Source organism: Eriocheir sinensis, chromosome 57 (genome assembly GCF_024679095.1).
Source record: "Eriocheir sinensis breed Jianghai 21 chromosome 57, ASM2467909v1, whole genome shotgun sequence".
NCBI classification, from domain to species: domain Eukaryota; kingdom Metazoa; phylum Arthropoda; class Malacostraca; order Decapoda; family Varunidae; genus Eriocheir; species Eriocheir sinensis.
In genome coordinates, this window is record NC_066565.1 from 6,663,125 (window position 1) to 6,690,829 (window position 27,705).

At 44.1% G+C, this 27,705-nt stretch overlaps 1 protein-coding gene across 2 annotated transcripts; it reads right to left on the reverse strand.

Moving 5' to 3' along the window:
- Nucleotides 1-1,922: 1,922 nt before the first annotated feature.
- LOC126984746 (uncharacterized) lies at nucleotides 1,923-17,052 on the reverse strand. 2 transcript variants are annotated; one of them, XR_007737565.1, is made up of 2 exons: nucleotides 9,697-9,918; nucleotides 1,923-2,150 (listed from the first exon to the last, which is right to left on the reverse strand). XR_007737565.1 is itself a non-coding variant. In XM_050838786.1 (2 exons), the coding sequence occupies exon 1, from the start codon at nucleotides 16,947-16,949 to the stop codon at nucleotides 15,870-15,872; it is 1,080 nt and encodes a 359-aa protein (XP_050694743.1). In that variant the 5' UTR covers nucleotides 16,950-17,052; the 3' UTR covers nucleotides 1,923-2,150; nucleotides 15,815-15,869. The 2 variants fall into 2 exon arrangements, 1 of the variants encoding a protein (XP_050694743.1); XM_050838786.1 differs by lacking the exon at nucleotides 9,697-9,918 and adding an exon at nucleotides 15,815-17,052.
- Nucleotides 17,053-27,705: the final 10,653 nt, after the last annotated feature.

Genomic DNA, 27,705 nt, shown 5'->3' on the forward strand with positions numbered 1-27,705 from the left:
CGTTTTTTCTATCTCGATTACATGTTTGGATTGACTTATTCAATACAAGCATTAAATTAGTACATGAAATGATTAATTATTAAGTTTAGGTCTGCAACTGAATCATTAACAAAATAATAATACATATGCAATGATTCAATAGAATACTATTTTTAATGTTTATTTTAACTGGCGCATGCTATAAACTGTGTGTAACTATATATAAAATGATAAAATTCACATTCTCCCAAAACAAATAACTCAAACTCTTCATACATCTTCTCTACAAACCTTCAACAATCAAGGAAACGCTTTTTTAAATCAAATTCAAGGACTATTCTCCTATTGTTGAAAATAGGAAATAGTTTCGGACACCACTGGCTAGGCGCATCATTTTACGGATCCGGTTCATTTACTATTATGCTCGGTTAGGTTACCATTTAGCTCAGTTGCTATTAAGTTCGGTTGTTAGTATTACGTTCAGTTAGGTTACTATTACGTTCGGTTAGGTTAGTATTACGTTCGGTTAGGTTCAAGTGGTATCTGTATCAAGGAAAGTGGCTGAATGAAAATATGATTAATACTTATTGATATATAGTAACACTCGCAGTTTACAGCCGGTGCTGGTGAAAATAAAGTTCATAAATAATATTCTACCTATTAATATTATCTGTATATACATTAATTATGTAAGTGGTTTAGGTGCAGACCTTAACTCAAAAATTACTGTGGTGTTTTTACCTGTTGTAGTTTCTCTCATGTTCTAGCTGAGGTCTTAGAAATGGGGTCAGCAGCCACCGCTTGCAACCATACCCGCTGTCACCAAGCAGATAGCAGTTTGCTTGCACATGGTTGTTCTCAAACAGCAGCTTCAGCCCACTTTCATTCAGGATCCTTGCATCATGCACTGATCCTGGCCACTTTGATACAAGGTTTATTATTTTGTAGTTTGCATCAAACACTAACTGTATGTTCATGCTATGGAAGTTTTTTCTGTTCACATAATCTACTTCATTTTCCTTCGGTGCTGTTATTTTCACATGTGTGCAGTCTATCACTCCCACAACACCGGGGAAATGTGCAATTTGGTAGAACTCTGCCTGCTTTGCGCGAATCTCCGCCCTGTCGAGGGGAAACTTGATAAACCCCCTGACAAGCTGCGGCTCACTGAGGGCGGTCAGAGTTTCCGCAATCGCCCTGCTGACACTACTCTGGATCACCCCAAACTCATCACTCGAACACTGCTGCATTTTTCCTGTAGCCAAGTATCGTAGAGTCAAAATTACTTTCAACTCCGGGGTGAGGGAATGCTCCCTTTGAATTGGATCTTGCAGCTCTCTTCTCACCAAACCAGTCACGTATTCAATTCCAGCACGGTCTAATCTGTACCGCTTGACAAGTTCAGCATCGTTGTACATTTCCAAAGCGTCCTTCCGGGCTCTAAAAGTGCGGAGGCGGGCTGGTCCGGCGGCCATGTTGATATGGGTCTGGGTCTGGGTTTCACTATTAACTTTACTATTAAGTGTTTAGAAGTCCTCGCCAGCACTCTCAAGTTAATACCAAAGTTAAGAGTAGGTATTAGGCTAATAGTTGTTGAGGATACACTTTGAGAGTGAAGTTAATACCAAAGTCGAAAGTTAATACCAAGTTTAGTATTAATAGTTGTCGAGGATACGGGCACTGGAAGCTATAATCATTCCGCAGAGAATGAGAGACAAAATAGAACTCAGGTAATCACACTGAGCTGAAGCATACAGGCAAGAGCATTCTAATACCTTTCATTTAAATATAGTTTTAAAACAGGTGGTCGTTCAGACAACTCCTTACATAACGTTTCTTGTTCTGAGGTGCAACACGACCCCACTATCCCTGCCTAAGGTTTTTGTAAGACAATATTTTCTATTTTTTCATTTGAAATATAAGATAAGAAATGTAAGCACACATGCGTCCAAACACTCCCCACAGATGCGACACTCTTGAACAATTTGTTCCGTAGAAGTGGCACCGTTCCATGGGATGCGTTCCTCTGCATGGTGATTTTAGTCAGCTGGCGAGCCGTTCCTCTCAGTGTGATTGTGGTGCTTCTTGGCACTCCTCAGTCTCTGTTATCACCAGTCAGCGACAGTTACTGTTCAGCGGGTGTTGAGAAATGCACCCGGAATGTACGTCACCTGTACGTCGCTGAACATTTGAGTTTGATCACGACGCTGTGTACTGCCGGTGCTCACAGAAACTCGCCACCACTCGGCTTTGCGCCTCTCTTGGCACGACTTCTGCTGCAGGAGTTGGTGCCCCGATGTGTCTGTCCCTCGTAGAAATGCCTTGTTTCGTATCTGGGAGGGACGTGGCTGCTGGCGTTGTGCTGGCGGTGCTGTGAGTGGCGGCTGTTGGTGTAGTTGTGTGCAGCATACCAGCCACTGTTTTGCTGGAAGGAGTCGTTGCTCCGCTGTGCCGGCCTCTCGAGGTGCCGAGGTGCGCCACGCAGCGAGTTAGAGGCGGATCTAACGGCTGCTGGTGAGGCCTCGAGGTAAAGTTGGGAGGCTGAGTGACTTGGAGCGGCGCGGCGTATCTGAAGGTGTCGTGGCCACGGTACACCTCACGTTCCTTAACGGGGGCGCGGAGGTTACCAAGGTTGAAGCGCACATGTCCTGGACAGGTGGACCGTGGCATCTTTTCTTTCTTCAGGATACCTTTAGGAGACTTCCCTTCAGTAGTGATATTCATTTGTGCACAGCGAGCTGCTCCAACTGTTTGCTGGTGTCGTGTGTTGTGTTTCTTTACCGCGTCCTTTGCTGACCCTTTCTGTGGCTTCACTGTTCTTTCCTTTCGCCTTTCCAGCTCAGGACGAATGGTGGAGAGACGGAAGCCATACTTGAAGTAGTCGTAGCCACAGTACAGCTCACGATCCTTGACGAAAGTGTTCAGGTTCTGGAAGTTAAAGCGCACACATTTATGAGCGGTGCTGGCCGTCTTTCCTTTCTTGAGGATCCCTGTGAGGTGTTGTGGCTCATTGATTTTGTTGTCTGCATCTGTTGCTTCCTCTGTTACTGTTTTCTGAGCCTCTGGAAGTTTGTTTACTGCTTCCTTTGGTGGCTCTTCCTGTGGCTCCACTGCTCTCTCCTTTAGGCTTTTCAGCTCAGGACGAATGCTGGAGAGAGGGAAGCCATACTTGCAGTAGTCGTAGGCACAGTACAGCTCACGAATTTTGACGAAAGTGTTCAGGTTTTGGAAGTTGAACCTGATCATTTTCTTGACCGGGGTTTGAGACGCATCCGCCGTTTGAAGCTGCTGATAAGGGCATCTTTTCCGGTGGGCCGGTAACGGCCTTGCTCCTGCTGGAAGGAGCGTCCCCAGCCGTGCCTTGGTGCCCGGAGGGGAGCTCAGCGGATACCTCGTTGAGTTGGTCGCTCTTGACCAGGTGCAGAGTCATTACGAGAGTGTGAACCCTCTTGCCATGGCTCTCCAATTGCGTGCAGTCTTTTTGTGAGACTGTTGTATCATCCACTGGCTTGTGGACCTTCTCTCTCTTCACCAAGTGGATTGTGATGATGAGAGTCTGACGCCTCCTGCCAGTGGCCTCCTTTTCGCCCTTCCCCACCACCCCATCAGCATCCAGCAGGGTGTCGGAGGGGATCTCCTCCTCCACCACTGCGAGAGGCTGAGCAGCCTTCTTCAGGCAGACCAGGGCCTGTTGCCCTGCATCGGCCTGGGCACCCGCGTTTTCGGTTTCCTCGACGATGTCGTCAGGTTCTCGGAGGCTGTGGCGCTTCCGCCTGGCGAAGAGCCAGCCGAAGCACCCAGCACCAAGACTTCTTCACTTGTTTTTGCTGAGTCATTTTAATGTAAATGAACAATCTTTAGCAGGAAAGTGAAGATTACCAACGTTGTCCTTTTCTGGGATGGCTTCTCCTCGTCGTGTGCCGCCTTGGCTACACCGACCAATGGCGGGGACGCTCAAAGAACAGGCTGAGAGTGTAACGTTGGGGCGATGGGACGTAATGCAGGTGACGAAATGTTGCTGGGAGTAGTGCGCCCATCCCACGCCCACGCCCTCATGCTCCTCCTGACACCCACACCAACCCACACAACCCACTCCCTCTTCCCTGGCCGAATGATTGCTACCAGTATTACGCCCATGCCAACCCCGCACCCATGCCCTCATGCCACCCACACCAACCCACACGACCCACTCCCTCATCCCTGGCCGAATGTTTGCAACAAGTATTACGCCCATGCCAACCCCGCACCCACGCCCTCATGCTCCTCATGCCACCCACACCAACCCACACAACCCACTCCTCATCCCTGGCTGAATGATTGCTACCAGTAGTACGCCCATGCCAACCCCGCACCCACGCCCTCATGCCACCCACACCAACCCACACAACCCACTCCCTCATCCCTGGCAGAATGATTGCTACCAGTATTACGCCAATGCCAACCCCGCACCCAAGCCCTCATGCCACCCCCACCAACCCACACAACCCACTCCCTCATCCCTGGCCGAATGATTGCTACAAGTATTACGCCCATGCCAATCCTGCACCCACGCCCTCATGCTCCTAGCTCCTTCTACTCACACCAACCCTCATAATTCATCCCCTCACCTTCACCTAAACCTGCCGGCGCCGCAACACACATCTCATCACACCGAGAAGCCGCCGTGAGCTGGGACTGGCCGCATCGTGCCCACCTTACCCAATGAACCACTCGGCCGAAAATTCTTGCCACAAGCCCAGCAAGAACTTCGTATTATTAATCTTACAAGAATAATAACATGTCACACAAATATATTTCCCTTATATTGATTATTAGCAATGAAGGTAGGCGTACAAAATATTTACAGTTTCAAATATTTAGCTAATGCTACAATACGATTTCTCGGGTAGTTTTTTTCTTCTGAATTTTCACAGATGACGCGTTCAGCGGCGTGAGGCTTTGTTAACTACTGGATCGTCTCGCCTTGCCCTCCAGGAGCCTTGGTGATGGATTTGTCTCTTGTTAGCATTGAACTACAAATATTCACACACACACACACACACACACACACACACACACACACTATTAGATGATAAAAATATAAATAGTTTGCATATAAACATTAATAATGAGCTCAATTCAATTAATATGTGGCTTAAACATAATAAGTTAAGGTTAAATATCACTAAAACAAAATACATTATCTTTCAAAACCGATCAGTCACTACTAACATGCCACCTATAACACTTGAAGGAAAAGTACTTGAACGAGTTTCTTATACTAAGTTTTTGGGCGTTTTCATAGATCAAAATATCAATTGGAAATACCAAATTAATTCTGTTGCAAATAAACTATCTAGGATATGTGGCATACTGTATCGAATAAGAAATAGCCTTACACAAGAAGCACTTATCAGTATTTATTATACACTTTGTTACCCGCATCTCATTTATTGTGTATCTGTGTGGGCGTGTACGTGGCCTTCCTTTCTTAAAAATCTTCAGGTTTCTCAAAATAAGATATTTAGGTGTATGTTTTATATGAACAAGTTTGATTCCACACATAACGTATTTTCCACACATAGATTTCTTAATTTTAAAACATTCATTGTTATTTTCTACTATTATTTATTTATAAAACCTCGCACTGATGCATGGAACTCATCCTTTTCAAGTTATTAATACATTGCATAATACGCGCAGGAACAATATAAACCTTATCTCTCCACAGTTCAGGACAGTTCTTTTCAGAAATAGTATTTTATGCTCAGGACCTCAAGTTTGGAATTCTTTGCCAGTAGAAATAAAAAAATCTCCTTAATAGTAATAATTTCTCTCTATTTAAAAAGTCAGTAAAAACACACTTATTTGCAATCCAAAACAATCACGGTTAAAATTATAATTTATTCCTGAAACATGAACACAAATTTACATTATTAAATCTAATCAGTGAATTGCATAGTACTATTGTCCATATTATTTTTATTATTGTTATTATTATTATTATTATTATTATTGTTATTATTATTATTATTATTATTATTGTTATTATTATTATTATTGTTGATGCTGTTGTAGTTGTTATTGTAGTTAACATTTTAGATATAACTATTATAACTTCATCTGGTATTATAGTTAATGTTGTTATTTATTGTATATTTGTATTTAGCTTTATGGTTGGGAGCTATCTGCAACCTTTAGAAAGATATTAATAGTGCAATGAAATAAATATACAGTCTGTCGGGAAGCTTCGGCTTGACAGGCTAGATTCGTTGCCAGAATTATAATTATATTTATATGTATATATCAATGTGTGTATATTATGGCAATAAACATTACTTACTTACTTACTTACTTACACACACACACACACACACACACACACACACACACACACACACACACTTTCTCTCTCTCTCTCTCTCTCTTTTCTTTTTTTGTCTAGTCTGCTTTTATTCCGCTCACCCATCTTCTAATTTACTCCTGCTTATGATCATTCTCTCCCAGTTTTAATTCTACGTTTTCATCTTTTTTTTCCTTTTTCATCTTCCACTCTTTTCTATTCAATGTTTTTTTCCTTTCCTTTTTTTCTCTTTTATTACTTTTTTCTCCTTATTTTTATTGTTTTCGCTTTTTCTGACGGTCTTCGCATAACATTCTGCTCACATTAAACTGTTTCCCATTGATTTTCCCTTTTTTGAGTCTCCGTTTTCCTTCTTCCTCTTCCTCTTCTAATTCCTTCTAATCCTCACTCTCTTCTTCTTCTGCCTCATTTTCCTCTTCCTAATTTTGCTTTCTATCTTATCTTTTTTTTCCTCCATCTCATTTCTTTCTTAACCCGGTAGCAGCGACGGGACAAATTTGTGGCTTTACCGTGTAGCAGCGACGGCCAAATTTGTTCCATGATATAGACCTCCCAAAATAGATGATACATAAACTGATCACAAATGCTTTGATATATATTAGGAAATGGTTTATGTGAGTGATGATTTTTTTTCTCATTTTTTTCGCTTAGAGGGACCATTAAGTAACTGATCCCCGCGGCTACCGGGTTAATGTTGCCTTTAAGCTTTTTCTTTCGCATGTCTTTCTTTTCAGTCCCCTCTTTTTCCTCCTCTTTCAGTCACTTCCTCTTCCTCTTCCTCTTCTACTTCCTTCCAGTCCTCACGTTCTACTTCCTCCTCATTGTCCTACTCCAAATTTTCCTTTTAATCTTGTTTTTTCTTCTGTTTGTTTTCCCATCCATTCTTAATTTGGTCTACATCTTTTCTTTTTTCCAACCCCTCTTTCAGTTCCTCATTATCTCACTAAACTTTAACTCCCATATTCTTTCCTTTCATCTCTCCCTCTTACTCCTCCTCCCCATCCATGTTTTTACTCATCCGTCTTTATATTTTGTTTTTCAGCCTCATTCGTATATTTCTCACCCTTTGTCTTCTCTCTCTTTTATCGTCTCTGTCTGTTTTGTCTTTTTTGTCTTTCCATTTTATTGTTCTTGCCTTTCATCTTCCTCCTTCCTGTCATTTCACTTTTTTATATTATTTTTTTTACTTCTACTTCCTCGTTTTGCTTTTCTGCGTTTTTACATTTTCATAATATTAATCTTCCCAATTTCTACCCATTTAAATACTCTCTTTTGTTTCTCTTCTTTCCCATTCGTGTTTATTTTTTCCTCCTTTTTATTGTTTTCTTCCAACTTTTTCTATTTCTTTTCATATCCTCTTACTTTTTCATATATTCTAAGTCTTATTTCGCCTCTTATCCCTTCTCCCTACTCTGCCTTGCTTTAATTCTTCCATTGCCTTCCTCGTAACTTCCTTTTTGTATCCTCTACGTTCTTTTAGTTATAATTCCTTGACATTTTTTCTTACATTTCCTTCTTCCGTTTTCTTGTTCATCTTTTTGTTTCCTTTTTGCAAGTCTTGTTTTTACTTCATCTAATATTTTTTCCTTTCTTTTTTTTCTTCGTCCTTCTTCTTTTGCTTCTTTTCTTCCTGTTACTCCTTCAAAACTCTCACTTACTCATACTTATTATTTCCATATTACTCCTTCTCCTCCTTTTTCCTGCCCACAAACTTTTCCTTCGATTTTGCATTCCGCTTTCATCATTTTCCTCCTATTCTCTTCCTTTTCTTCTGCAGTGGTGATGCTGGAAGAAGGGTGGAGGGCGGATATGGTAGTCCTGGTGGTTGAAGTGCCTGCCATGATGGTGTTAATGGTAGTTATTCAATTGGTGGGTGATTAGTAGTTGTGGTAGCGGCAGTGTTCCTGATAGTGTTATTAGTTGGAATGCTTATTTTGAGTTTAGGTCTACGGGTTTGTTATACCATGTTTCAGTTACTATTCTTCCATTGTGTGTGTGTGTGTGTGTGTGTGTGTGTGTGTGTGTGTGTGTGTGTGTGTGTGTAAAATTCACCGTGGCCTGATCGCGTCTTCCTTTTAGTGTCACATTTTTGCACAGCTCTCATCCCTGCCCTTCTCGTGGCCTGACAGCCAATCACACAGCAGAGCCGCGTGTGGGATGCCAGGTTCCACTTCTCGTAAAATTCGTCAATTTTATCTGTGTTTTACATGCATAAAAAGGTCGAAGATACATAAGTGTGTACCATGTGGACGTTTTTTTTTTTTTTTTTTTCATTTGATTTTGTTCGACTTTGATTAAATCCAGTCAGTGAAGAATTAGAACGGCCAGACTGGTGTGTTGACATCGTCACTTGATGAGAGAGAGAGAGAGAGAGAGAGAGAGAGAGAGAGAGAGAGAGAGAGAGAGAGAGAGAGAGAGAGAGAGAGAGAGAGAGAGAGAGAGAGAGAGAGAGAGAGAGAGAGAGAGAGAGAGAGAGAGAGAGAGAGAGAGAGAGAGAGAGAGAGAGAGAGAGAGAGAGAGAGAGAGAGAGAGAGAGAGAGAGAGAGAGAGAGAGAGAGAGAGAGAGAGAGAGAGAGAGTTTGTGGGAGCTATTTTCAGGTAAATGGAAACAATTTTGTTAGCAAAATTTCAATATTTTGATTTATTGATGAAGGAGTTATTGGCAAGTCGGAGAACAGATTTGGCACGATTCTTGGCATAAATGTGAAGACCATTTTTAGCAAAAGTTCTAAGGCTCCGGCACCTTCTGTGAGCTGCCTCAATCGTTGATAGCACGCGAACAAGCGTGACTGAACCAGGAGTTTTGCCATGATAAATGAATAACGCGGAATGTGTGGCTCCATCCCGATCTCACCTCCGTCACGCTCTGGGCACGCGTCTCAGACCTGGAAGCTATAATCATTCCGCAGAGAATGAGAGACAAAATAAACTCAGCTCATCACACTGAGCTGAAGCATACAGGCAAGAGCATTCTAATACCTTTCATTTAAATATAGTTTTAAAACAGGTGGTCGTTCAGACAACTCCTTACATAACGTTTCTTGTTCTGAGGTGCAACACGACCCCACTATCCCTACCTAAGGTTTTTTGTAAGACAATATTTTCTATTTTTTCATTTGAAATATAAGATAAGAAATGTAAGCACATGCGTCCAAACACTCCCCACAGATGCGACACTCTTGAACAATTTGTTCCGCAGAAGTGGCACCGTTCCATGGGATGCGTTCCTCTGCATGGTGATTTTAGTCAGCTGGCGAGCCGTTCCTCTCAGTGTGATTGTAGTGCTTCTTGGCACTCCTCAGTCTCTGTTATCACCAGTCAGCGACAGTTACTGTTCAGCGGGTGTTGAGAAATGCACCCGGAATGTACGTCACCTGTACGTCGCTGAACATTTGAGTTTGATCACGACGCTGTGTACTCGCCCGGTGCTCACAGAAACTCGCCACCACTCGGCTTTGCGCCTCTCTTGGCACGACTTCTGCTGCGGGAGTTGGTGCCCCGATGTGTCTGTCCCTCGTAGAAATGCCTTGTTTCGTATCTGGGCGGGACGTGGCTGCTGGCGTTGTGCTGGCGGTGCTGTGAGTGGCGGCTGTTGGTGTTGTGTGCAGCATACCAGCCACTGTTTTGCTGGAAGGAGTCGTTGCTCCGCTGTGCCGGCCTCGCGAGGTGCCGAGGTGCGCCACGCAGCGAGTTAGAGGCAGATCTAACGGGCTGCTGGTGAGGCCTCGAGGTAAAGTTGTGAGGCTGAGGGACTTGGAGCGGCGCGGCGTATCTGAAGGGGTCGTGGCCACGGGACACCTCACGTTCCTTAACGGGGGCGCGGAGGTTACTAAGGTTGAAGGGCACATGTCCTGGACAGGTGGACCGTGGCATCTTTTCTTTCTTCAGGATACCTTTAGAGACTTCCTTCAGTAGTGGTATTCATTTGTGCACAGCGAGCTGCTCCAACTGTTTGCTGGTGTAGTGTGTTGTGTTTCTTTACCGCGTCCTTTGCTGACCCTTTCTGTGGCTTCACTGTTCTCTCCTTTCGCCTTCCAGCTCAGGACGAATGCTGGAGAGGAAGCCATACCTGAAGTAGTCGTAGCCACAGTACAGTTCACGATCCTGACGAAAGTGTTCAGGTTCTGGAAATTAAAGCACACATTTAGGAGCGGTGCTGGCCGTCTTTCCTTTCTTGAGGATCCCTGTGAGATGTTGTGGCTCATTGATTTTGTTGGCTGAATCTGTTGCTTCCTCTGTTACTGTTTTCTGAGCCTCTGGCAGTTTGTTTACTGCTTCCTTTGGTGGCTCTTCCTGTGGCTCCACTGCTCTCTCCTTTAGGCTTTCCAGCTCAGGACGAATGCTGGAGAGAGGGAAGCCATACTGGAAGTAGTCGTAGGCACAGTACAGCTCACGATCCTTGACGAAAGTGTTCAGGTTCTGGAAATTAAAGCGCACACATTTATGAGCGGTGCTGGCCGTCTTTCCTTTCTTGAGGATCCCTGTGAGGTGTTGTGGCTCATTGATTTTGTTGGCTGAATCTGTTGCTTCCTCTGTAACTGTTTTCTTAGTCTCTGGCAGTTTGTTTACTGCTTCCTTTGCTGGCTCTTCCTGTGGCTCCACTGCTCTCTCCTTTAAGCTTTTCAGCTCAGGACGAATGCTGGAGAGAGGGAAGCCATACTTGCAGTAGTCGTAGGCACAGTACAGCTCACGAATTTTGACGAAAGTGTTCAGGTTTTGGAAGTTGAACCTGATAATTTTCTTAACCGGTGTTTGAGATGCGTCCCGCTGTTTGAAGCTGCTGATAAGGGGCATCTTTTCCGGTGGGCCGGTAACGGCCTTGCTCCTGCTGGAAGGAGCGTCCCCAGCCGTGCTTCGGTGCTTTAAGGGGAGCTCATCGTATACCTCCTTTATTTTCTCTCTCTTGACCATGTGCAGAGTAATTACGAGAGTTTGAACCCTCTTGCCATGGCTCTCCAATTGCGTGCAGTCTTTTTGTGCAACTGTTGTATCATCCACTGGCTTCTGGACCTTCTCTCTCTTCACCAAGTGGATTGTGATGATGAGAGTCTGACGCCCCCTGCCAGTGGCCTCCTTTTCGCCCTTCCCCACCACCCCATCAGCATCCAGCAAGGTGTCGGAGGGGATCTCCTCCTCCACCACTGCGAGAGGCTGAGCAGCCTTCTTCAGGCAGACCAGGGCCTGTTGCCCTGCATCGGCCTGGGCACCCGCGTTTTCGGTTTCCTCGACGATGTCGTCAGGTTCCTCGGAGGGGCTGCGGCGCTTCCGCCTGGCGAAGAGCCAGCCGAAGCACCCGCAGCACCAAGACTTCCTCACTTGTTTTTGCTGAGTCATTTTAATGTAAATGAACAATCTTTAGCAGGAACGTGCAGGTCACCAAAGCTGTCCTCTTCTGGGATGGCTTCTCCTCGTCGTGTGCCGCCTTGGCTACACCGACCACTGGCGGGGACGCTCAAAGAAAAGGCTGAGAGTGTAACGCTGGGGCGATGGGACGTAATGCAGGTGACGAAATGTTGCTGGAAGTAGTGCGCCCATCCCACACCCACGCCCTCATGCTCCTCCTGACACCCACACCAACCCACACAACCCACTCCCTCATCCCTGGCCGAATGATTGCTACCAGTATTACGCCCATTCCAACCCCGCACTAACGCCCTCATGCCACCAACACCAACCCACACAACCCACTCCCTCATCCCTGGCCGAATGTTTGCAACAAGTATTACGCCCATGCCAACCCCGCACCCACGCCCTCATGCTCCTAGCTCCTTCTACTCACACCAACCCTCATAATTCATCCCCTCACCTTCACCTAAACCTGTCGGCGCCGCAACACACATCTCGTCACACCGAGAAGCCGCCGTGAGCTGGGACTGGCCGCATCGTGCCCACCTTACCCAATGAACCACTCGGCCGAAAATTCTTGCCACAAGCCCAGCAAGAACTTCGTATTATTAATCTTACAAGAATAATAACATGTCACACAAATATATTTCCCTTATATTGATTATTGGCAATGAAGGGAGGCGTACAAAATATTTACAGTTACAAATATTTAGCTGCTGCAACAATACGATTTCTCGGGTAGTTTTTTTCTTCTGAATTTTCACAGATGACGCGTTCAGCGGCGTGAGGCTTTGTAACTACCTGGATCGTCCTGCCTTGCCCTCCAGGAGCCTTGGTGATGGATGTCTCTTGTTAGCATTGAACTACACACACACACACACACACACACACACACACACACACACACACACACACACACACACACACACACACACACACACACACTTAACACTACCTCTTACTGCCACCTGCTCTCTCTCTCTTCTTTTTTTGTCTAGTCTTCTTTTATTCCGCTCACCCATCTTCTAATTTACTCCTGCTTATGTTCATTCTCTCCCAGTTTTAATTCTACGTTTTCATCTTTTTTTTCCTTTTTCATCTTCCACTCTTTTCTATTCAATGTTTTTTTTCCTTTCCTTTTTTCTCTTTTATTACTTTTTCTCCTTATTTTTATTGTTTTCGCTTTTTCTGACGGACTTTGCATACCATTCTGCTCACATTAAACTGTTTCCCATTGATTTTCCTTTTTTTGAGTCACCGTTTTCCTTCTTCCTCTTCCTCTTCTACTTCCTTCCAGTCCTCACGCCTTCTTCTTCTTCTTCTTTATCCTATTCCTAATTTTGCTTCTAATCTTGTTCTTTTTTCTTCCTTCTCATTTCTTTTTTAATGTTGCCTTTATACCTTTTCTCTCCTCTTTCACTCACTTCCTCTTCCTCTTCCTCTTCTTCTCCCTTCTAATCCTCACTCTCTTCTTCTTCCTAATTATCCTCTTCCTAATTTTGCTTTCTATCTTATCTTTTTTTTCTTCCATCTCATTTTTTTCTTAATGTTGCCTTTACACTTTTTCTTTCGCTTGTCTATGTTTTCATTCCCCTCTTTTTCCTCCTCTTTCAATCACTTTCTCTTCCTCTTCCTCTTCCTCTTCCTTCCAGTCCTCACGCTCTTCTTCCTCCTCATTGTCCTACTCCAAATTTTCCTTTTAATCTTGTTTTTTCTTCTGTTTGTTTTCCCATTCATTCTTAATTTGGTCTACATCTTTTCTTTTTTCCAACCCCTCTTTCAGTTCCTCATTATCTCACTAAACTTTAACTCCCATATTCTTTTCTTTCATCTCTCCCTCTTACTCCTCCTCCCCATCCATGTTTTTACTCATCCGTCTTTATATTTTGTTTTTCAGCCTCATTCGTATATTTCTCACCCTTTGTCTTCTCTCTCTTTTATCGTCTCTGTCTGTTTTGTCTTATTTGTCTTTCTGTTTTTATTGTTCTTGCCTTTCATCTTCCTCCTTCCTGTCATTTCACTTTTGTATATTATTTTTTTTACTTCTACTTCCTCGTTTTGCGTTTCTGCGTTTTTACATTCTCATAATATTAATCTTCCCAATTTCTACCCATTTAAAAACTCTCTTTTGTTTCTCTTCTTTCCCATTCGTGTTTATTTTTTCCTCCTTTTTATTGTTTTCTTCCAACTTTTTCTATTTCTTTTCATATCCTCTTACTTTTTCATATATTCTAAGTCTTATTTCGCCTCTTATCCCTTCTCCCTACTCTGCCTTGCATTAATTCTTCCATCGCCTTCCTCGTAACTTCCTTTTTGTATCCTCTACGCTCTTTTAGTTATAATTCCTTGACATTTTTTCTTCCATTTCCTTCTTCCGTTTTCTTGTTCATCTTTTTGTTTCCTTTTTGCAAGTCTTGTTTTTACTTCATCTAATATTTTTTCCTTTTTTTTTTTCTTCGTCCTTCTTCTTTTGCTTCTTTTCTTCCTGTTACTCCTTCAAAACTCTCACTTACTCATACTTATTATTTCCATATTACTCCTTCTCCTCCTTTTCCCTGCCCACAAACTTTTCCTTCGATTTTGCATTCCGCTTTCATCATTTTCCTCCTATTCTCTTCCTTTTCTTCTGCAGTGGTGATGCTGGGAAGAAGGGGGGAGGGGGGCGGATATGGTAGTCCTGGTGGTTGAAGTGCCTGCCATGATGGTGTTAATGGTCGTTATTCAAGTGGTGGGTGACTTAGTAGTGGTGGTAGCGGCAGTGTTCCTGATAGTGTTATTAGTTGGAATGCTTATTTTGAGTTTAGGTCTACGGGTTTGTTATACCATGTTTCAGTTACTATTCTTCCATTGTGTGTGTTTGTGTGTGTGTGTGTGTGTGTGTGTGTGTGTGTGTGTGTGTAAAATTCACCGTGGCCTGATCGCGTCTTCCTTTTAGTGTCACATTTTTGCACAGCTCTCCTCCGCCCCGCCCTTCTCGTGGCCTGACAGCCAATCACACAGCAGAGCCGCGTGTGGGATGCCAGGTTCCACTTCCCGTAAAATTCGTCAATTTTATCTGTGTTTTCCATGCATAAAAAGGTCGAAGATACATAAGTGTGTACCATGTGGACGTATTTTTTTTATTATTTTTTCATTTGATTTTGTTCGACTTTGATTAAATCCAGTCAGTGAAGAATTAGAACGGCCAGACTGGTGTGTTGACATCGTCACTTGATGAGAGAGAGAGAGAGAGAGAGAGAGAGAGAGAGAGAGAGAGAGAGAGAGAGAGAGAGAGAGAGAGAGAGAGAGAGAGAGAGAGAGAGAGAGAGAGAGAGAGAGAGAGAGAGAGAGAGAGAGAGAGAGAGTTTTGTGGGAGCTATTTTCAGGTAAATGGAAACAATTTTGTTAGCAAAATTTCAATATTTTGATTTATTGATGAAGGAGTTATTGGCAAGTCGGAGAACAGATTTGGCATGATTCTTGTCATAAATGTGAAGACCATTTTTAGCAAAAGTTCTAAGGCTCCGGCACCTTCTGTGAGCTGCCTCAATCGTTGATAGCACGCGAACAAGCGTGACTGAACCAGGGAGTTTTGCCATGATAAATGAATAACGCGGAATGTGTGGCTCCATCCCGATCTCACCTCCGTCACGCTCTGGGCACGCGTCTCAGACCTGGAAGCTATAATCATTCCGCAGAGAACGAGAGACAAAATAAACTCAGGTCATCACACTGAGCTGAAGCATACTGGCAAGAGCATTCTAATACCTTTCATTTAAATATAGTTTTAAAACAGGTGGTCGTTCAGACAACTCCTTACATAACGTTTCTTGTTCTGAGGTGCAACACGACCCCACTATCCCTACCTAAGGTTTTTTGTAAGACAATATTTTCTATTTTTTCATTTGAAATATAAGATAAGAAATGTAAGCACACACATGCGTCCAAACACTCCCCACAGATGCGACACTCTTGAACAATTTGTTCCGTAGAAGTGGCACCGTTCCATGGGATGCGTTCCTCTGCATGGTGATTTTAGTCAGCTGGCGAGCCGTTCCTCTCAGTGTGATTGTGGTGCTTCTTGGCACTCCTCGGTCTTTGTTATCACCAGTCAGCGACAGTTACTGTTCAGCGGGTGTTGAGAAATGCACCCGGAATGTACGTCACCTGTACGTCGCTGAACATTTGAGTTTGATCACGACGCTGTGTACTCGCCCGGTGCTCACAGAAACTCGCCACCACTCGGCTTTGCGCCTCTCTTGGCACGACTTCTGCTGCGGGAGTTGGTGCCCCGATGTGTCTGTCCCTCGTAGAAATGCTTTGTTTCGTATCTGGGCGGGACGTGGCTGCTGGCGTTGTGCTGGCGGTGCTGTGAGTGGCGGCTGTTGGTGTAGTTGTGTGCAGCATACCAGCCACTGTTTTGCTGGAAGGAGTCGTTGCTCCGCTGTGCCGGCCTCGCGAGGTGCCGAGGTGCACCACGCAGCGAGGTAGAGGCGGATCTAACGGGCTGCTGGTGAGGCCTCGAGGTAAAGTTGGGAGGCTGAGTGACTTGGAGCGGCGCGGCGTATCTGAAGGTGTCGTGGCCACGGTACACCTCACGTTCCTTAACGGGGGCGCGGAGGTTACCAAGGTTGAAGCGCACATGTCCTGGACAGGTGGACCGTGGCATCTTTTCTTTCTTCAGGATACCTTTAGGAGACTTCCCTTCAGTAGTGGTATTCATTTGTGCACAGCGAGCTGCTCCAACTGTTTGCTGGTGTCGTGTGTTGTGTTTCTTTACCGCGTCCTTTGCTGACCCTTTCTGCGGCTTCACTGTTCTCTCCTTTCGCCTTTCCAGCTCAGGACGGATGCTGGAGAGAGGGAAGCCATACCTGAAGTAGTCGTAGCCACAGTACAGTTCACGATCCTTGACGAAAGTGTTCAGGTTCTGGAAGTTAAAGCGCACACATTTATGAGCGGTGCTGGCCGTCTTTCCTTTCTTGAGGATCCCTGTGAGATGTTGTGGCTCATTGATTTTGTTGTCTGCATCTGTTGCTTCCTCTGTTACTGTTTTCTGAGCCTCTGGCAGTTTGTTTACTGCTTCCTTTGGTGGCTCTTCCTGTGGCTCCACTGCTCTCTCCTTTAGGCTTTCCAGCTCAGGACGAATGCTGGAGTGAGGGAAGCCATACTGGAAGTAGTCGTAGGCACAGTACAGCTCACGATCCTTGACGAAAGTGTTCAGGTTTTGGAAGTTGAACCTGATCATTTTCTTGACCGGTGTTTGAGATGCGTCCCGCTGTTTGAAGCTGCTGATAAGGGGCATCTTTTCCGGTGGGCCGGTAACGGCCTTGCTCCTGCTGGAAGGAGCGTCCCCAGCCGTGCCTTGGTGCCCGGAGGGGAGCTCATCGTATACCTCCTTTATTTTCTCTCTTGACCATGTGCAGAGTAATTACGAGAGTTTGAACCCTCTTGCCATGGCTCTCCAATTGCGTGCAGTCTTTTTGTGCGACTGTTGTATCATCCACTGGCTTGTGGACCTTCTCTCTCTTCACCAAGTGGATTGTGATGATGAGAGTCTGGCGCCTCCTGCCAGTGGCCTCCTTTTCGCCCTTCCCCACCACCCCATCAGCATCCAGCAAGGTGTCGGAGGGGATCTCCTCCTCCACCACTGCGAGAGGCTGAGCAGCCTTCTTCAGGCAGACCAGGGCCTGTTGCCCTGCATCGGCCTGGGCACCCGCGTTTTCGGCTTCCTCGACGATGTCGTCAGGTTCCTCGGAGGGGCTGCGGCGCTTCCGCCTGGCGAAGAGCCAGCCGAAGCACCCGCAGCACCAAGACTTCTTCACTTGTTTTTGCTGAGTCATTTTAATGTAAATGAACAATCTTTAGCAGGAACGTGCAGGTCATCAACGTTGTCCTCTTCTGGGATGGCTTCTCCTCGTCGTGTTCCGCCTTGGCTACACCGACCACTGGCGGGGACGCTCAAAGAAAAGGCTGAGAGTGTAACGCTGAGGCGATGGGACGTAATGCAGGTGACGAAATGTTGCTGGAAGTAGTGCGCCCATCCCACACCCACGCCCTCATGCTCCTCCTGCCACCCACACCAACCCACACAACCCACTCCCTCATCCCTGGCCGAATGATTGCTACCAGTATTACGCCCATTCAAACACCGCACCCACGCCCTCATGCCACCAACACCAACCCACACAACCCACTCCCTCATCCCTGGCCGAGTGTTTGCAACAAGTATTACGCCCATGCCAACCCCGCACCCACGCCCTCATGCTCCTAGCTCCTTCTACTCACACCAAGCCTCATAATTCATCCCCTCACCTTCACCTAAACCTGTCGGCGCCGCAACACACATCTCGTCACACCGAGAAGCCGCCGTGAGCTGGGACTGGCCGCATCGTGCCCACCTTACCCAATGAACCACTCGGCCGAAAATTCTTGCCACAAGCCCAGCAAGAACTTCGTATTATTAATCTTACAAGAATAATAACATGTCACACAAATATATTTCCATTATACTGATTATTGGCAATGAAGGGAGGCGTACAAAATATTTAGTTACAAATATTTAGCTGCTGCAACAATACGATTTCTCGGGTAGTTTTTTTCTTCTGAATTTTCACAGATGACGTGTTCAGCGGCGTGAGGCTTTGTTAACTACTGGATCGTCCCGCCTTGCCCTCCAGGAGCCTTGGTGATGGATTTGTCTCTTGTTAGCATTGAACTACAAATACACACACACACACACACACACACACACACACACACACACACACACACACACACACACACACACACTTAACACCACCTCTTACTGCCACCTGCTGACTCTCTCTCTCTCTCTCTCTCTCTCTCTCTCTCTCTCTCTCTCTCTCTCTCTCTCTCTCTCTCTCTCTCTCTCTCTCTCTCTCTCTCTCTCTCTCTCTCTCTCTCTCTCTCTCTTTCTCTCTCTCTCTCTCTCTCCTCTCTCTCTCTCTCTCTCTCTCTCTCTCTTCAAAAAAGCTATTTGCAACCCACTGACAAAACACCGTGAAACAGTAACGTTGAACATTTGTGCGTGCGAGTAAACATTGCAAAAGTCAATTTAAATAATATATCTGTCACCTACAGACCTCCCGGCAATCACTCGATGACGACCTTGAAATGTACAGCGTCTTAAGGCAGTCACTTAATAACAGCGACTCACTGATATTAGGAGACTTTAACCTCCCCCATATCGACTGGGCGACACTGTCAGGTACAGAAGGCGAGTCACATAGAATGATCGAATTTCTAGAAGAAAATTATCTAAGCCAAATGGTTTCTGAGCCAACTCAACAAAATAATATACACGACCTTGTTATAACGACCCAAGATAACCTTGTCAGTAGTGTCACGGTAGGAGAACACCTCGGTTCTTGCGATCATAAATTAGTGCGCGTCGACATTAAAGCTCAATCATCAGTGACTGAAAATAAAGTAAAGGTGCCCAATTTCAAAAGAGCTAACTTCGTAGAAATCCGACAAAAACTAACAGAAATACAACTATCAGATGACGGCAACGTAGAGGAAGCCTGACTAAGCCTTAAAAATCACTTACTCACTCAGCAGAACACATTCGTCCCCTTGTGCGAGAAGCGAATTAACATTAATAAAAACCCACCGTGGTTTAATAGCGAAATTAAACAATCAGTCAATGAGATAAAATTGTTTTACAGGTTAAAGAAAGAACAAAGCACGCCCGAGAACATTAGACTTTATAATGATGCCAGGCGACGAGTAAAAAGACTAGTAGGTCAGGCAAAGCGTAGATATTAAGAAAACATTGCAGCCAACTGTAAAAATAACCCGAAATCTTTCTTCAGTTACATAAGCAACAGAAAGGCGATCAAAAGTGGTATTGGACCTTTAACAAACAGCGACGGTGCACTAGTGACTGACAGCCAACACATTGCAAACCTATTAAACAATTACTTTTTTTCGGTGTTTAATACTAACAGTCTTCCTCTCGCTACCACCAACACCAGTACTATTGTAAATCTCGAGCATGCATTGCCTAATTTTGAAATAACAACCGATGAAGTCCTTAAAGCTCTCCATTCACTTAAAACAAATAAAAGTCCTGGACCTGACAAAGTATATCCAACTCTGCTGAAAGAAACGAAGAGCGAAATACTCTCCTCCCTCACAACCGTATTCAATATGTCCTTGCGACAAGGCATCGTCCCTTCAGATTGGAAAAAGGCTAACGTGACACCGATTTTCAAGAAAGGAGACAAAAAAGTACCAGGTAATTACAGGCCCATTAGTCTAACTTCGGTTGTAGGTAAGCTACTTGAGGGCATAATTAGAGACAAAATTGTGAGTTACCTTGAAAGCCACTCATTGATTGGGGACTCACAACATGGCTTCCGAAACAAAAGATCCTGCCTATCAAACCTATTAACCTTTTATAACGACCTCTTCACTGTTTATGACGTAAGCAAATCACTGGACGTAGTCTATCTTGATTTCCAGAAAGCGTTTGATAAAGTCCCGCATCATAAATTACTTTACAAATTAAAGCAAATAGGTATTGACGGTCAAGTAAACCAATGGATCGCGAATTGGTTGAGCAACAGACAACAAAGAGTAGTGATTGACGGATTTAACTCAGAGTGGGCGCCTGTCACTAGTGGCGTCCCTCAGGGCTCGGTCCTTGGCCCAGTTCTCTTCATTATTTACATCAACGACGTGGATGTTGGACTCAATAACCGCATTAGTAAATTTGCAGACGACACAAAGATTGGTAACTCGGTTCTCACTGACGAAGACAGGCAAAGCCTCCAAGAGGATTTGCACAAAATTTCAGCTTGGTCGGATAGATGGGAGATGCCCTTTAACCTAGACAAGTGCCAGGTCCTTCAAGTTGGAACGAGGAATAAGAAGTTCGAATACGAAATGCGCGGCGTTAAACTCAAAAACGTTCAATGCGTCTAAGACTTGGGGGTCAAAATCGCGTCAAACCTCAAATTCTCACAGCAATGCATCGATGCAGCAAATAAAGCGAACAGAATGTTGGGCTTCATTAAAAGAAACTTTGTATTCAAGAATAAAGATGTAATACTCCCGCTCTACAACAGTTTAGTCAGACCCCACTTGGAATATGCGGTACAGTTTTGGTCCCCCCACCATGCAAAGGATATTGCTAAATTAGAAGGTGTTCAGCGTCGGGCAACGAAAATGATCCCTTCCTTGCGCAACAAATCCTACGAAGAAAGGCTTTCTACCCTTAACATGTTCTCTCTTGAGAAACGTCGCCTCCGAGGAAAACTGATCGAATGTTTTAAAATACTTAATGGTTTCACGAATGTAGACAGATCAACATTGTTTATGATCGATGACACTTTGCGCACGAGGAACAATGGCGTAAAACTCAGATGTAGACAAGTAAATTCAGACTGCACAAAATTTTTCTTCACCAACGTTGTAGTGCGAGAATGGAATAAGCTTCCACCGTCAGTGGTCCAGTGTAACACGATTGACTCCTTTACAAACAAGCTCGACCGTCACTTCCTTCAACTTAATATCAACTAGAGTAGAAATGCAACGTTTTGGAGTCTTCTGATTAATGTAAAATCACTTAGGTTTAAGGACAGACCACCAAGTCTGGACCATGGGGTCTGTGTGGTCTGATTTTCTATGTAAATCTATGTAAATCTTCAACTCTGCCCTGTCCAGCCTGGTGCTCTCCAAAACCCTTTCCTTCGTTAACTTAATTGCCTCGTATCTCTCGAATTTTTGTTTTCTCCTACGACCACTCTAGTTGTATCCTGCCAAGGCTTATCCATATACAGTTATTCTTATCAAACTATCTCAACCCACAAACGTGTCCACTGAATTGTTGCATACTAATCCTCCGACGTCTCAGATCCACTTTCACAATCCCCAGACAATAAGGTAGACCATGTATCCTTTTTTTCAACAACAAAGGAGATGGCTCAAGGGCAACAAAAGAGTGTAGAAAAGAAGACAGCTAATCACAGCTCCCACAACAGACAAAGGTATAGAGTGGCCAAAAGAGAGGTCAGTTTCGGGTGGAGAGGTGTCTTGATAAACTCTTCTTGAAAGAGGTTCATAGGCAGGGGGATATACAGATGAAGAAAGACTGTTCCAGACTTTACCAGTGTAAGGGATGAAAGAGTGAAGATTCTGGTTAACTCTTGCGTGCAGAAGGCATTTGGACAGTATAGGGAGGAGCTAGAGTAGAAAGTCGAGTGAAGGGGCCGGGAGGGGGAGGAATGCAGTTAGCAAGTTCAGAAGAGCAGTCAGCATGAAAATATTGATAGAAGATAGAAATAGAGGCAACATGGCGGCGGAATTTAAGAGGTAGAAGACTATCGGTAAGAGGAAGGAGATGATGAGACGAAGAGCCGTTAACTCAACTCTGTCCAAGAGAGCTGTGTGAGTGGAGCCCCATACACTTGAGATGCATACTCCATGCGAGGGCGGACAAGCCCCTGTATATGGACAGTAAGAATTAAGGACAGACCGAGGATTTTTGGTGTAGGAGAAGGTGACAGCTGAGTGTTGTCGAAGAATAGGGATAGGTGTTTGGAAGATTGTGTCGAGTTGATAGGTGAAGAAATTTTGAGGCGTTGAAGAACACCAGGTTCTTCTTGCCCCAATCATAAATGATAGTAAGGTCTGAGGTTAAGGGTTCAGCAGCCTCCAACCTGGAATCATATAGTTCCTGTTGGGTTGGTCTTCTATCAAAAGAAATTGAGTAATGCAGAGTAGAGTCATCGGCGTAAGAATGGATAGGATAGTTCGTTTAGGAAAGGTCATCAATGAACAACAGAAAGAGAGTGGGAGATAGGACAGAGACTTGAGGGACACCACTGTTGACAGGTCTAGGGGAAGACCAGTGACCGCCTACTACAGCAATGATAGATCACTCAGAGAAAAAAAATTGAGATAGAAACCGTAGGAGGGTAGTTTGAGAAGCAAAGATTTGTGCTTTTAATATAATAAACAAATATATATGCGAGGGAGACGTCTGGTGTGTAGCTCAAGGTCAATGGATGTCTCTTAGTCTTGTTATGCGATGTTGCCTATCCCCATTAATTAGTTTTCTAAATTAAAAGGAAATGACAAACACGATAATTATACATATTGCGATCTATGGGTGAATAGAGAAGAAAGAGGAAGAGAAAGCCAAGGAAGAGGAAGGGAGTTAAGACATAAGAGGTGGCGGTAGTCAGGAAGGTCAAAAATTAAACAGAACGAGTTGAAAAAAAAAATATGTTAGTTGAACAAACGACCAGTTGAATATGCCGATGGGAAGAAAAAGAACGAAACAGGAAAAAAGGAAAATAAATATATATAAAAGAGAAGGAAGAAATTAAATTGTGGAACGCGAAGAGTAAAAAACGGGGAACTGACAGATAAAAGCTCAGTATGGAGGGAAGCTGAGTGAGAGAGAGGAGAGAGAGGGGAAGAAAGCAGAGAACAAGCACGGTGATGGAGAGAGGCGGAGAGCGAGAAAAAAGAGGTGAAAGCGAACAGCGAGAGGAAGAGAAAGGAGAAGCTAAGCCCAAGCAGTGACAGGAAGAAAGAAGAGAGGGCAACTATTGAAGAGAGAGGAGTAGACACGTTAGGGAAGAAAAGTACAGCTTTGAGCAGAAGGAAGACGAAAGAGGAAGGGCGCCGTGGCATTAAGACGGAGAAAAAGAAAAGACATGCGATTGCGGTTGAAGCTTGATGGAAATTCGATTTTAATGCATAGTTACAAGGTTACGGAAAAGTCACGGTGCTTGCAGGAGGTAAGGGCGGAGGGGGATCTTGTGGGGGAGGGAGCGAAGGATAAGAGAGGGGTAGCTTGTGGAGGGAGGGGAGAGTTAAGGGTGGGGAGCTTGTGAAGGGGGCGTGAGAGAAGGGCATCACCATGGATTCATATAGCATACAAAACGAGCTATAATGGAAAAGACCAGATAGATCGAGCTACTTAAAGAAAATGGGAGACAAAAAGCATTCATATGGAAGGGCAGACTTGTGGTATATCGAGCATTACTTCAACAGGCAAGGCATAATACGGGGCCAAGATATGCAAACAAACAAACGCGACGCAGTGAGAACTCGGGCTCAAACACGATACGAACACATGGAATAGGTCGATGTTGATCCATGTATTCTTCGTCTTCTTCCTTTCTCTTCTCTTTTTTTTTCCTCTTGATCTTCCTATTCTCTTCTTCCTCTTAAACTTCCTCTTCTCGTCTTTCTTCTTCGTCCTCTTTCTCTTCATTTTCCTGCTCTTCTTCCTCTTATTCTTCCTTTTCTCTTCTACTTAAATTAATTCATTCATTTCTTCTTTATACCTCGTCTTTCTCTTCCTCTCCTCCCGCCACTCACTCCTCTCACTCTTCCTTTTCTCTTCTTAAATTCCTTCCTTCCATTCTTCTCTTCCTCTTCCCTCTCCTCCCTCTACTCACTCCTCACTCTTCCTTTTCTCTTCTTCTTAAATTCCTTCCTTCCATTCTTCTCTTCCTCTTCCCTCTCCTCCCTCTACTCACTCCTCACTCTTCCTTTTCTCTTCTTAAATTCCTTCCTTCCATTATTCTTTCTTCCTCGTCTTTCTCTTCCTCTCTCTTCCCTCAACTCACTCCTCTACATATTCACCTGCACTGGGCGGGGAGAAAGCCTAAGCATGCACGATAACTATTTTGCATATTAACGAGTCATTAACACTCGCACGCAAACCCCTGAACACACCAAGCCGTGCCTTCTACTCGGGGGAACTTATGGAATGTACGGGTAAGACGTTTTGGGTGTTTCAAGCTCATCAACGTCCTCGCGAGTGGCAGTAAATACTTTTAAGTGGTGCTGGGAAGTATATTTCGGTACGTCATTTTTCAGCTATCCATTAACAAGCGCACGCGAGCTCGTACGTATTCCGCCTGGGTGTGAGGTGAAGCATACTATATTCGTTCCCCTAAAATATCCCCCACTTTACCAGCGCTATATATTGAGAATCAGCGAAAACTAGGAAGGAGAGACACTGCTTACATAAGTGACGTAAGCATCAGACGTTATCCTATTACTTCGTGGTTTAGGGCAAGGTTATTTTTCTTGGGTAACTGTTTCTCTGCTTTAATTATCTCCCACTTTACCAGCGCTATATATTGAGGATCAGCGAAAACTAGGAAGGAGAGACACTGCTTACATAAGTGACGTGAGTACCAGAGTTATCGTATTACTTCGTGGTTTAGGGCAAGGTTCTCTATCTTGGGTAACTGTTTCTCTGCTTTAATTCTCGCCCACTTTACCAGCGCTATATATTGAGAATGAGCGAAAACTAGGAGGGAGAGATACTGCTTACATAAGTGACGTAAGCATCAGCCGGTTATCCTATTACTTCGTGGTTTGGGGCAAGGTTCTCTATCTTGGGTAACTGTTTTCCTGCTTTAATCACTCTGTCTCCCTCGCTGTGTTGTATCGACTTGAAAATGCTGTGCAGAGTTTTTAGTGCATCTGTTTACGCGAAAATCAATACTTTTTACTGCCCATCAGCCCGAGCTAGTTTGCTTGTGTGTGAGTTATCTTTCTTGAGTAGCTGTTTCTCTACTTGGATTCTCTCTCTTGGCTAACTGTATTTGTGCTTAAGTCGCCTCGCACATCAGGGGAACAAACGACATGTAGAGCAAGGCAAACAAAGGCTGAGTCATCGTCGGAGTGATTAAAGCTTCATATTTCATCCTCAAGACAAACAAACACAAGGGGGCTGGCAAACATTAGGTGAAGTACTCGTGCTTAGGGTTACTGTGCTGGTCAAGGGAGCAGTAATCAGAGGAGGGCTGGGGAAGGGGAGGGAGGAAGGGCTGCAGACAGGCATGCTGATGAGAACTGGAGATGGAGGTGCGGGGGAGTTGATTGGCGGGTGTGGGAGGGAGCGCGAGGGAGAAGCATTAGATTGGACATGCGGGGAGGAGTCTGAGGTAAGTATGCAGGGGGTGTTGGAGGGTACTAAGCATAAAAAGAAGAGTGTCGGGGGGTAGGAATGCAGGGGAACGTTAGAAGGGGGGAAAACAGAGGAGAGTGGAGAGAGTGGGCCTGCAGGGAGAGTTAACTTGGGTATAGGGACGCGTGGAAGACTTGTGATAAATGCGTGGGGGCAAGTTGAGGGGTGGGTAAGTGGAGGAGAGCTGCGGGGGTGAGTTTGGGGAGGGTATATAAAGGGTATGAGGGGGGGAAGAGGGGCGAATTGGAGGTGAGTGGAAATCCTGGGGAAAATTAGGCAGTGAGCATGCGGGGAAGAGTTAGGGGAGTCGGGGGGGAGATAGCTGGGGGGTGGGTATCGGAGGGGGGGGGGTGATGGAGGGAGTTGGGTTGGTCTGTGGAGTGGTTCAGGCAGGTGTGTTGGATTGGGGGGGACATGAGCCAGGTGCGCGGAGGTGTTGCCAAGGTGGGGGTGGGGGTGGGGGGTCTATGCTGCGCGGTTGGTCACTATCAACCAAGGTAAAAGGAATACTATAAGGTAGTTTAGCGGGGGGGTGAGGGGGAGCCAGAAAACCTCTCCACCGCGCAAGTAGATGATGACGTCACCGAAAATATCGAGAGCAGGGTTCTGCGGGTCGAGAACTGTCAGTCACTCAAACACCAGTGTGTAGAGCGAAGCTCCGTTTTCTGATTAAAGGGGTAGCTAAGGCAGACAAATAACATAAAGATGCCAACAGTTTGTATAGTGCAGAAGTGCAATGCCGCAAGACTGAAAGGTGATAAAAATATTCATTTCTTTTCACTACCCAAAGAAAAAGATCTTAGAAAGAAATGGATTGAATTATGTGGCACACACAATAATCGGTCATCTGGATACGTATGCAGCCGTCATTTTGAAAGTAATGCATTTGAAAGAAACTTGAAATATGAGTTGTTTTGTTTGCCAGTGCCCCCAAGTCAAATTAAGTTCAAGAAAGGAGCAGTGCCTACACTTGGACTACCCACATTAACAAGTAAGTTGGTTCCTTTACTGTGTAACAAGTAAACTAGCATGAAGGTGGGGTGCTGTTTTGTAGGGTTCAGGCGTAATTGGTGCTATTTTTTGTTAATGTGTAGAATGCCATCATAAACTGATTTAATTAAAGAGTTAGTTATAAAGGTAACGAGGTAGTCCGTTGTTTATATAATACATATGTTCGGGCTCTATATTTAGATTATTGTATACATGCTTGGTCACCACATTATAGTCAGGATGTAAATATGTTAGAAGCAATTCAGAGGAGAGCAACTAGGATGATCCAAGCATTGAGACATCCAGAGTAGGATAGGTTAAAAGAGTTAAATAGATTTTCATTTGAGAGATGTCAAATAGGTTATCTGATATTTATATATATATATATATATATATATATATATATATATATATATATATATATATATATATATATATATATATATATATATATAGATATAGATATAGATATATAGATAGATAGATAGATAGATAGATAGATAGATATAGATATATATAGATATATGCAAAACGTGTTTAAATAGTGACTATTTACATGTAAGTAGCTTCTTTACACTAGAACAGGAAAACAGGACTAGGAACCATGATAGCAACGTTAGGAAATAAGTAAAGTTAGGTCATGTCAACTTGAATTAGATTAGGTTAGATTAGGTTCCATACATAACACATTAGAAAGAAAAATCCATTTCACAAATTCACTATGCCTTTCATAAAGTTAACAAATACACACATTCCCTGTAACTTAAACAAATGCACACCCACACAACTGACACATATACACATCCACACACATATATTATTTATTGATTAAATGTATGCAGAAATATTTTCCCATTATTTAATAATATAAATATTTGCAAGCATGTGATATCAAACGCACATGTGTGTTTTTTATATATATATATATATATATATATATATATATATATATATATATATATATATATATATATATATATATATATATATGTGTGTGTGTGTGTGTGTGTGTGTGTGTGTGTGTAGCAAAAATAATAAAGTTGGCTAATGTATCCTATATATTACAGCTTGTGAGCCACACCCTCCACAGGAAGAACCATGG

What these genes read in the sequence shown, in the direction of transcription:
- LOC126984746 (XM_050838786.1), bottom strand. Translation starts at nt 16,949, where the DNA reads ATGCCCCTTATCAGCAGCTTCAAACAGCGGGACGCATCTCAAACACCG.